The 10,838-nt window shown below is 55.0% G+C and overlaps 1 protein-coding gene across 1 annotated transcript in view; it reads right to left on the bottom strand.

Annotated features, from left to right (window-relative positions):
• Positions 1-310: 310 nt before the first annotated feature.
• The window catches only part of B3galt5 (beta-1,3-galactosyltransferase 5), a 41,390-nt gene continuing 30,862 nt past the window's right edge, over positions 311-10,838 (bottom strand). Inside the window, exons 2-3 of the mRNA XM_015478456.2 lie at positions 3,952-4,108; positions 311-3,085 (exon numbers count right to left, since the gene is read on the bottom strand). Of these exons, the coding sequence (XP_015333942.1) occupies positions 2,162-3,085 (924 nt within the window). The 5' untranslated portion in view covers positions 3,952-4,108 and the 3' untranslated portion in view covers positions 311-2,161. The remainder of the gene's footprint in view (positions 3,086-3,951; positions 4,109-10,838) is intronic.

Genomic DNA, 10,838 nt, shown 5'->3' with positions numbered 1-10,838 from the left:
ACTTGAGTCCAAAAGCAGAGGCCGCTGGAGCCCCGCGGCTCTCCAGGATCTGGTGGGTGACACGTGGTGGCCGGAGGAGTCTGAGAAGGGTCCCCAGGAGTGCAGGTGGAGCAGTCAATGGGTGAGCTCCAGCCAGCCCCAGGACTGTGGGAGGGGCCAGCTGACAGCCTGGGAGGCCCAGGGCAGTGCTGTGACTCACACAGTGGCCCCAGGGCTCCGGATCCCGTCCTGTTTCTGATACTTTCTGGCTACTCCTCATCTACAAACCACGGACCCTGGCGGCCAGCTGCCCGGGCAGTGGTCGTGATCCTACATAAGTGAGGAGGAGGGCTGGGTGAGCACTAAGGTCCCCTCAAGTTCTAGATCATGGAATAAAGAAATAAAGAAATACCGTGGGAGTCAAGGTTTTGCAAAAGATCCTTGAAGAACACACAGAGGCTGTGGAAGGAGCCCACACCTGTCCTCACCTGTCCCTTTGCCAAGGGCTCAGGCTGGTGCTAGACCATCCACGCCAACCTCAGATCACCCACTGAGACCAGTGGCCACAGACCCATACTGGACACAGGCCCTGGCCTCCTGCCAGACAGTCCTTCACTTCAAAGCACCATCATCTGACAAATCAGAGGCAGTCAGTCCCCGGGAACCGAGGGCCCAGGCTCATGGCAAAACCTGGGCTCCAGAAACCATTGCACCCCTCATGTTCCTACTGAGGCGGAGGCGCTTCTGAACACGCCCGCACGTTCAGAGCAGCCAGGACGAGGAGAACATCCACGAGGCCACAGCACGAGCCAGACACGAGAAATGCCGTGCAGAATGGGCACCAGACCCTTGCAGCACATTGCCTTTCCTGAGGGCCAACAAGAGCTCAGCCCGACATTGGCCAGTTCCACAGCCGCATGAAGCCTGGTAAAGTAAAGAGTTAAAAAAAACAACCACAACACACAGTTCCTTAATGAGGAGCAAGACACTCTGTATGTCACTGGCAGTGGCCAAATGGTCACAGTCCTAGCAGAGAAGTGCCCTCTGTTCACGCAGCCCTGCAAAATGGGCTCACACAATCCTCTGGGGGAGAGAAAAGAGGTTAAATTCCAAACCACAGGACTCAGTGGGTCCTTGGCCATGTGATAAATTCAGTGACGATGACCTGGGGTCAGGTTGGGGGACGGAGACACAGGGAGACTCCCTGGGACCAGGGTCCACCTTAGTGTTTTGTAAATACGGGGTCCTTGAAAGCGGCTTGCTGTGGTCTAGCCAAACGCCCAGCGAGTTCCTGGAATCCAGCATGCCCAGCGGCCTTCAGTCTGAACTCAGTGCCCTAAAGTACTCCAGGGCTATGGCTCGTCCCACTGACCTGAAGCAAAGAGACCAGGTGTCCCTGAAGGCTGGGGACAGGCATCACAACCCTGGGGACATCAGCAGTGTGGCCAGTCGCAACAGGCAACCCTGGAAGCGGCTTCTGAGTCTAACCGACGAAGTCGTCAAGTCAGTTGCCACCTGAAGCTGGGCGAGGGCTGCAGCCACGCAGGCAGCCTACCCTCTGGGATGTGCCCAGGGCTGAGTACCGCGTTGCTAATGAGGACTCAGGGCCCAGCTCCGTCATCCCCAGGGACGTAAGGAACTGGAGACAGACTGGAGTCTGTCTCAGCACTGGAAAGCATCAGGCCAGGAGTGGAGGGGCTCTCTGGAAAGGGAGCCGGCGTGCAGCTGCCAGGCCTTCCTCAGCCTTTACAACACCACCCTCTCCCGAGGGACAGAGGGACCCCGCTGGGTGCTGCCAGCCAGATTCCTGCTCAGCTTCCACGCCTGGTCAACCTCTGCTGGCTATAAACCTTGGGACAGCGGCTGTACCTCTGTGGCTACTGTTTCCTTATCTGTAAAATAGGAAGGACAGTGCCCACCACCCCCCAGGGACTCTGAGCCCTGAAATGAGCCAATGTAGGAGGGGACCAGGTGCTCAGCCGGAGCCCAGTGCTCCAGAGGTGGGGCGGGTGTTGCCTGGGGCAGCTTGGTTTAAGCGCACATCATTCTAGTTTGGGTCTGGAGCCCTGAGAACAGTGTCCTCAGGGTCCTGCTCCCTGCGTCCTTCTCACTCCCTCTGTACCCCTGAGGATTCTCAGCAGCGCCATCCAAGATCTTGGACCCACGTGCCACTGGGCTCCACTCAGACCTCGGGACAGTCTTCCTGGGAGGTCTCCAGGACATGCCAGTAGATCAGCAGCTCCTTGGGTGTGATGAAATGGCAGGCCACGATCTTCCTAAAGCGGCACACGGAGAAGCGTAACCCCCCCGGGAAGAACGTCTGCTGGGAGTGGAGCTCCTCGGGCCGGATCTGCAGCTTTGCCAGGCAGAGCCCCACAAAGACATCCTCAAGCTTAATGAAGGGGACGCTCTCGGAGACGTTGTACACCTGGCTGGCCACGTCGCTGGAGAAGACGTAGCCGGTGCCAGAGCAGAAGGGCGGGTACCTGTCCCAGGGGTATTCATATTTACTCACAAACCACTTATTGAACTTCTTCCTGATGGGATACTCGTTGAGCTTCAGGAAGCCAGTAAAAAACCTCGTTGTCCTGTTCTTCTTCAGGAGTAGCTCGGTCAGGTAGTGGACGTTCACAAACATGTCCGAGTCTGTCTTCATCACGAAAGCCACCTGAGGACAGAAGTAGTGGACCCACTCCATGCCCATCATGGTCTTGAGGGTCAGATTGAAGTAGACATCCCTGAAGTTCTTCTGGATGATGTCGCCATGCTGCTGGCTCTCCTGGGCCACCGCGCTCATCTCGTCCTGGTTGGCCGTGGTCCCCAGGAGGAAGAATGTCCTCACCTGCCTCCCGCTCACTGTCCTCTCTCCCCCCCACGTCTTCCTGATGGCCATGCGAGCGGCCACCTGCTTGTGGGATGAAGTCACCAGCAGGACAAGGAAGGGAGGATCTTGCCTGCAATCGATATCTGGGAGCTGAAGGAACGTCCCGTATTTTTTCTTGAAAATGAAAGGCTCTTCTTTATAAGGAGCCATGCTGAAATACAAGCACAGCGCTCCCACCAACAGCAGGCACGCGTAGGTCAGCCTCAACTTCTGGTAAGCCATCTGCAAGGAACAAGACCAGCCATCAGCCCCCCAAAGCAAGAGGGTGGGAGGTGGGTGCCGAGACAGAGCGAGGCAGGGGTCCTGTTCCACAGCACAGTGGGGTGACTGTGGTTCACACCAGGCGACTGTGTATTTTACAAAAACTACAAGAGAGGAGTGTGAACCTTCCCGGGACAAAGAAACGTACATGTTTAAGGAGACGGAAATGCTAACCACCTGATGTGATCACACATTGAACATAAGTATCAAATTGTCACCCCACAAGTGTGTGCAATTAAAAACATAAAAGTAATTTTTAAATATTGTGAGTGCCCGTGCGGCTGGCTGAGATACAGGAAGGGGCAGACCCATGTTTAGAAACGCTGGAATCCCGCTGTTTCCAGAGGAGGGGCAGCATGTAAACACACAGGCACAAGGACTGCCTGCAACTCCGGCCTCAGGGCACCGGACAGAGAGCGCAGGGCACTGGGCAGAGGTCCAGCTCTGCAGCTGGCCAGTCCTTTGCCTCCGGGAGTCAGGGGTTTGTGTCCAAGGTGTTGGGACCAGGTCCTCAGCAGGTCTTCAGCCTTGTCCCCGCTACCCCGGGTGGGAAGTAGCTTGCAGGACTGGGAACCACACGCCCACGCCTGGACGCGGGCACTGGGTACCGCCTCCTCTACCTAGCCACCCACTCCCAGAGGACACCCATCTGCGTCTGAGGAGCACACTACCCGGGATTCGGGGAGGGGGTTGCGATTCGTTTTCTTACGCTGCCTTTTCACATCTCCTATCTGGTTTTCTCTCCTCTTCTCCCCCTGGTCTCTGCTGTTCCCGAGTTCGGGATGGTGCATGTTGACATTATAACATGAAGAAAGCAGGGAACTCACGTTCGCTGGGTCGGAGAATCTCTGGTTTGAAAGCAGAGTCACGGGGCAGAAGCCAAGAGGAAATCCATCATGAAGCGCTGTCCGTACGACTTTCCACGCAGCCCAGTGCCGGGATTGACTCGTTTGTCAAAAGGATGACTCGGTCTCTCAGCAATCACTAGGAAAAAAGAACAGTGTTCAAGTCACCCACGCCTCACCGGCAGGTCCTCACGGCTTGCTGTATCTGTAGTCCCACTTTGTCACCTACCTGTGTGACCCTGAGCATGTACACCCCACTCACTCCCACCTCACTGTGATCGCCTGTGGAATGGGTACAGTTGAAGCCAACAAAGCCCACCACCCATCCGCCCGTCAACAGTAACGACGTGCAGATGGCTGCGCATCCTTCCAGGTCTAATGGATGGCTCCTCACAGCTTTCCAACCGAGGCCTGGTGAACTGTAGTCCAGCTTCTAACACTTTACCTTATCTGTGGAGCAGAGTGTATGGCTGATGCTTCAAGAATTTAACAGAGGTGAGAAATCCATCAATCCCCAATTCAGAGGCTATGACTTAAAAAAACATCATCTTGAGTGAGAGGCCAGAGGGCCATCAAGAAAAGAAGCTGGTGGACTGAAACGGTGGGGAGTCATTTTGATGCCACAGAGTACCTCAAAATTTCATTAAGTCAAAACTCTAAATACACTCACTCTAAAAGAAATGAAGCTGAAATCCCAGCAGCTCAGGAGGCTGAGGCAGGAGGATCACAAGTTCAAAGCCTCAACAACCTATCGAGGCCCTAAGCAACTGAGAAAGACCCTGTCTCTAAATAAAATACAGAAAAGGACAGGGGGTGTGGCTGGGTGTTCAACAACCCTGGGTTATCTCCGGTACCAAAAAAAAAAAAATGAAACCAATAAATCAATCATAGAGCCTTCTGGAACCAGCTCACTCTTCAGGGAACTTCTCCTGAGGCAGACTTGGCCAAGCTCCTGTTCTGCTCAGAGGACACCGAGTCCCTGTCCAGCTGGAGGCCCCGGTGACCCAAGAGGAATCCCTGCCAGAGACAAAGGGAAGCAGGAAGCGGTCTGCTCCGTGCCCCGGGATGCGGGAGTGCCCCCTTTCTGTCTGTCTTTCTCTCTTTCTTTGTGAGATCATCCACCTGCATGGCCAGGATATGTAGGTCATTGGGGTGGGGACCTGACCGCATCCCCCCTACACTTTAGGGAGAAACCAAACGCGAGGTGAGGTGGGGGGGGGGGCTTTTCTACTTTGCTTCCTTCTTGGATAACTGGCTCTACTCAGCAGGTGGCTTCAATGGTGACCCTTAGGCTGTCATCGCCAGTGGACCTTTTCTCAAGACCCTTCCTGTGGATCTGAGTTCCCAAGGATGGACAGTCATGCCCCTCACTGCACTGGCCTCTGGCTGGGTATCAGATGGCATCCTGGGGTCAGGGTGGGTGCCAAGCCCAACTGGCCAGAGCTCAGCGGAGTCCTCTGTTTCCACGAGCAGCTGGGATATTTTTTCTGCCTAAAGTGGAGTGACCCAGAAATCACCTCCAAAGTTATAGCTGGAGATCCCATTTACAAAGCACCTGCATCTTTGATTGAGGACCAGGTACCCAGCCTTCCACTGAGGGTGTGCAACAGGGGTCCCTTGTGCTGGGGCATGGCCCCTGTTGCTCTGCCACTGCAGATTATTTTAAAACTGACAGCGGTTGTGTGTGTTGGTTGACTCTCTCCTCTCCACCACCCCCCCGCCCTAACCTTGGGGAAAACAAGATCACCCTTATTTCTAGGGGAGAACATGGTTTTCAGAAGAGGGAAAAAGAAGTCTCATCCACACACCAGGGGGATAAAGTAATCCGGACCTCGGGACTGGCCCGGCAGCACATCTCAGAAACGGCTCTCTCTCGGGGCCACGATCGAGTGAGGACCCCTGGCCCAGCACACCTGGAATGCAGTCTTTGATGCACCCCTTTAAAAGCCCTCTGCTCCCCCTGATGGGCAGAGTCACAGCTCTGGGACAAATGTCCCCTGTGTTTCTCCTTTACTAGCCAAGAAATAAAACTTCTTTTCCCCTTTTCTCAAAACCATGTTCTCATTATTGGATTGGCATCAGGAACAAGGACAGAGCTTCTGCTAACAAGTGGATTCGGGGAGGCACAGAGTTAGCACTGAAACTGCAGCTTCTGGGAGGAGCAGTGTGTGCCTCCAGAGGGCCGATCCCAGGCTGGCTGGGAGGCAGGGGACCAGAGCATAACGCCACTCCGCCTTACCTGGGACACAGCCATGAACAGTAGCCAAGTCTGCTAGGGAAGCCTCACTTTGAAGCACACCTGGATGGGGCTGTGAGCCTGGCCAGCCAGGAACGTAGGCACAGTCCCCCCAGCAGGTTGTGCGTCCAGGCTCTGCTCTGTAACCTGTGAGCACATCCAGAGCTCGCCCAGGAATCACACGCAAAAGCAGCCCCCGCTCCCACCTGCTGGCCTCTGGAGCACTGTGCCCTCTGGGAGTGCCTGGAGGGCAAGCCTGGAGGACAGGGGCGTGTCTTGCACCTCTCCTATGCCCCAGAGGGCTGTGTGAGGTCAGGGAAGGGCTATCTGAAGGGAACCCTGAAGTCAGCGTCCTAACCCTACAGCACATGGAGGAGGGTCCAGCACCCTCCCAGGCCTGATGGGGAGACCCAGCCTTAAGCCTGACCTACAGCTACAGTCCACAGAGATAGAGGGACAGGAAGTCCACATGGTCAAGGACTAGAAGACCAGAGGGGTGGTCTGGAAAGTTCCATTCAAGAAGGGTGGGGCGTCACCTCTTAGATCTGAAGGGAAGAGGTCCATTGTGCAGAGCACACAGCCAAGTCCAATCACGAGGCTAGCCTGGGCCTTACAGAGGAAAGACAGGCTGGAGGTCCATTTTCCATGAGATTAGGGAAGCCGAGGCCCAGGGCTGCTGGCCGCCACTGTTTTCTTTTTTAAAGAAGATGGCCCTCTGCCCGAGTTGTTAGGCTGCAGACACTGTGAACCCTGGGTCTGCCCCTGGGATCAAGCCAGGGGAAGGACTCTCCAAGGGTGAGCCACAGCAGGCCACCCCAGTGCCCCCCCAAGCAATCACAGAGCAGCGGTGCTCAGTGAGACCCTCAGAGTGGCCCAGGTCCACATGGTGGCAACCCCAGCCTGACGTCCAGCTCCCTGCTGCTGGACTCGGCCCCAGAGGGTCAGGAGGCTGTGCAACTCTGTGGTGTGATGGTTAATTTTCTGTATCAATTTTGTATGACCCGGCCAGGAGGTTGGGTCACACATTACCTACAGCCAGGTCTGGGAGGAGTGTGAGGGTGAGATGGCATTTGAATTGGTGGACGGAGGGGAGCAGATGGCCCTCCCAGTGGGGGTGGTGGCATCCATCACTCAGCTGAGGGCCGGAGGAGGACAAAAGGACAGGCCTCCCCAGTGAGGGACTCCCTCCTGCCAGGAGCTGGCGCTTCATCAGGCTCTTCCTGCCTCAGAGCTGAAGGGAAACGTCAGCTGTGCTCTATCTCAGGCTGGTGGCTTTGGGACTGGAACCTACACCATCAGCTGGACCTCCAGCGTGCTGACAGCAGGCCTGGGCACTTTCCAGCCTCCAAAGCTGTGTGGCCAATTCCCGTATAAAGCCTTTTGAGTGCACGTGGCCTGTGGGCCCTGGCGCGCTCCAGTGCGTGCAGGGAGCCCCCGCCTCTCCTGGGCAGCTGTCAAGGATGTTCAAGGGCAGCCTGGGATGTCGAGGTGGCAAAGGTTCTCTGAGTGCTTACAGAAGAGGTGCCAATCACGAAGAGGAGTCGGAAGCCACCCACATACCACAGAAGAGTGGGCAGAGGTGGGAGGCGGAGTCCCTAGCCACACAGCCCAGGGGGTACTTCTAAGCTGCTCGGATGAAAGTCGAGGCTATCTACCTGTCATTAGCAGAGTCCAACAGCTTGCTTTACAAGGGACACAAGCATCCGACCTCTCTAAGAAAACTGTCAGAGGGATAGGCAAAGATCTACACTAGAGGACCCACTCCCACGCAGGGTCCCCAGACCCCCTCATAATGCTTCTCCTGACAAACAACAAACACATCACAATAACAAAAGGAGCCATCTTTCAGTAGAGCCTGGGGGCAACTGGATGTCCATGTAGGGGGAGATGGGCTTAATGCCACACGAAACAATCAAACCCAGAGAGGTTGTATAACTAAAGCTGAAAGGTATGACAGTAAGACTTCTGGAAGAAACACTCTCTGATCTTGGACTGGTTCATTAATTTTAAACAGGACACACCCACCCACACACACACACACACACACATACACACACACCCCAGGCTGGGATGATACATGTGCTACCCCTACATCTGACACAGGACAACTATCCAAACATGTAGAGGATCTCTACAAATCACTAAGAAAAGGAGCAAAACACCCACCATTTTACAAAAATAAATTGTGAACAGATATTTCACAAAAAGAAGATACCCAAACAGTCTCATGCCCAAGAAAGGTCAGCACCACAAGTCATCAGGGAAAGGCAAACAAAGCAATCTTGAAACACCACTGTCACCCATGAGCATGACCAAAATGAAACTGGAGACAACTCCAAGTGCTGCCAAGAACATGAAGCAGTGGGGTCTATTTCCGCACCCGCGGGCATGGGCAGTAAGACAGCGCTGTGTAGGGCCGTGTCCTTTTTAGCAGTGGACCTAAGTGCTGTGACCCAGCAACCAGGCCTACACTGCCCATGTCCAAAAAAAAAAAAAAACAACTGCCCATGTCCACCCAGAGACACGGTGGAGTCGTTCACAGCAACATGGCTCCTACTTTCCAAAAATAGTTCCTTGAGTCTGGGCCTGAACAGGAGAGAGAGACCACACAGTCATTTGAAAAGGGAATGGTTTACTCTAATAAAGGATTTGAGTAATAAGAGATCAACAGTAAAAAAAAAAGCACAGAGAACTCTAAAGTACACAGGAAGAAGCCACTGGCCCCAGGGCTGAAATCAAGCCCCCAAGGAAAAGCCCCCCAACCGCAGGCTGAGCCCCGGGGCTTTTGCTGGACAGGCACATCCACTCCAATGACGGGGAGGGAAAGTCCCTGTGGAGCCACATCAGCAGAGCACTTGACCTCCAACCTCTGCAACTCACCAGGCACCTGCCCTCTTTGGTGGCCCGGGAATGCTGTCTGGCAGGTGGGCTCTGCTACAAAACCACCAGGGGGCGTCCCTGGGGGAGGCGCTCTCTGCTAGGTGCTGCTGTCTGCTAAGCCAGGGCCCTGGACCAGGAGGGGAAAACTCCCCCGTACTTCTCTAGTACCCTGTGCCAACCAGCCGCAGGGTGGACCACACAGGGAAAACATTCAAAGGGCCCAGATCCACTTTCTCCGTCACCAGAAAAGGGTGAATGGAGCCGAGAGGCAACGAACTGCTACACAACACAAGTGTCATCGAGGAGTTCCCATCCCTGGCAGGCTGGGTGAGTGAAATGAGAGGCACACAGACACAGGCCACCGACACCACGCTGTTAGTCCCCGAGGAGCCCTGTGTTGAGTGAAGAGCTAGGCCTGGCAGAGAAAGCACGCAGAGATCCCACCTAAAGTCAAAACCAGGCAACCCGCCCTCTGGAGGGGGTCAGAGGAGGGGTTACCTTGGGGGGACTGGGAGGAGCACAGGGATCATCAGCGAGGACGTGCTTAGCCATCAGCTAGGACGCGCTGCTTTGCTGTACGTATAGACCTCATTAACACGTTTCGTTTAATTGAAAATAAATCTCATAACAGGTGACATCTTTTACAGAATTGCCCAAATTTACTTGACCACAAATCTGATTTGTTTGGTAATGCACTTCAAACAGAACAGGCCCCATGAAATGAAACCCTGTCCACTCAAGCACTGGTGGCTGCTTTGACAAATCAGCTGGCCAGAGATGGAAGGCAGCATCCCTGACCACATGGTGAGGTTTGCACCATGACAGTATCCCACTGTCAGATCAAGTCATCGTCAGCACCTGATGCCCACTGACACCAGCTCTCAAGCAGCAGAGCAGGTGCAGGAGTCCCCTTGGTCATGTCAGGCAGCTGCTAAGATGGAAAGCAGGAGGAATTGGGATCAGAAGACTGTTCACATCCCGGCTCACTCTGACATGTCCCCAGCACTCTGCACCTATGTCCTCGTCTCCACACTGGGGCAGTCAGGGAGCACTGCCATGGTGACAGTAATTAGTTCTGTCATGACTGACAGCCAAAGAAGTATGGTGACACTTGTTAATGTCAGCTGGGCCCTCTGCCCTCAAGTTCCGCCTCACCAGAGCCAACGTGGCCACCACCCTTTCTGTTAGCAGACACGTAGGGGGAGCACTTCCTGTGAAATGGGTGGGACCCAGAGGAGAAGGGAGCGTGGTCTCCGGGTTTCTCAGGGCGCCTCGCTCCTGGCTGTCTGCGCACATTTCAGGTCTCAGCTGAGATCCGGTGCACACACGGAAGGAGGGCCAACCTGGTGGGCACCTGCCCCTCAGAGGACAGTGACCCTCCTCAGGGCCCACTGGGATTCCCTCAGCTTGCTGCAGGAGGTGAGTTCTTCCCAGAGCCAGTTAAGGAGCCCCAGCCCCCAACAAACATCCTCCTTATTGGCTACATCCTGTGAACTCCCCCTGTGTTCACACACATGGAATGAGACCCAGGAGTACCAAGACAATCGGCCCTGTTGAAATAAACTGACCGAAATGTTTTCAAAGGTGCCCCAGAGTGGCAGATGCACTTCTCCACCACAACATCTGATAATCGTTTTCAGCTCTGTGTCCGGTAGAAACGGCCTGAGCTTGGAAGGTAGGAGGAGCCCCACCCACACTGGGGATGTCACACCACCATGATGTGTGTGTGTGTGGGGGGGGGGGGGGGGATGGG

The sequence above is a fragment of the Marmota marmota genome, unplaced genomic scaffold, assembly GCF_001458135.2.
Source record: "Marmota marmota marmota unplaced genomic scaffold, marMar, whole genome shotgun sequence".
Taxonomy (NCBI): Eukaryota; Metazoa; Chordata; class Mammalia; order Rodentia; family Sciuridae; genus Marmota; species Marmota marmota.
This window is presented reverse-complemented; position numbering and strand designations above follow the sequence as displayed.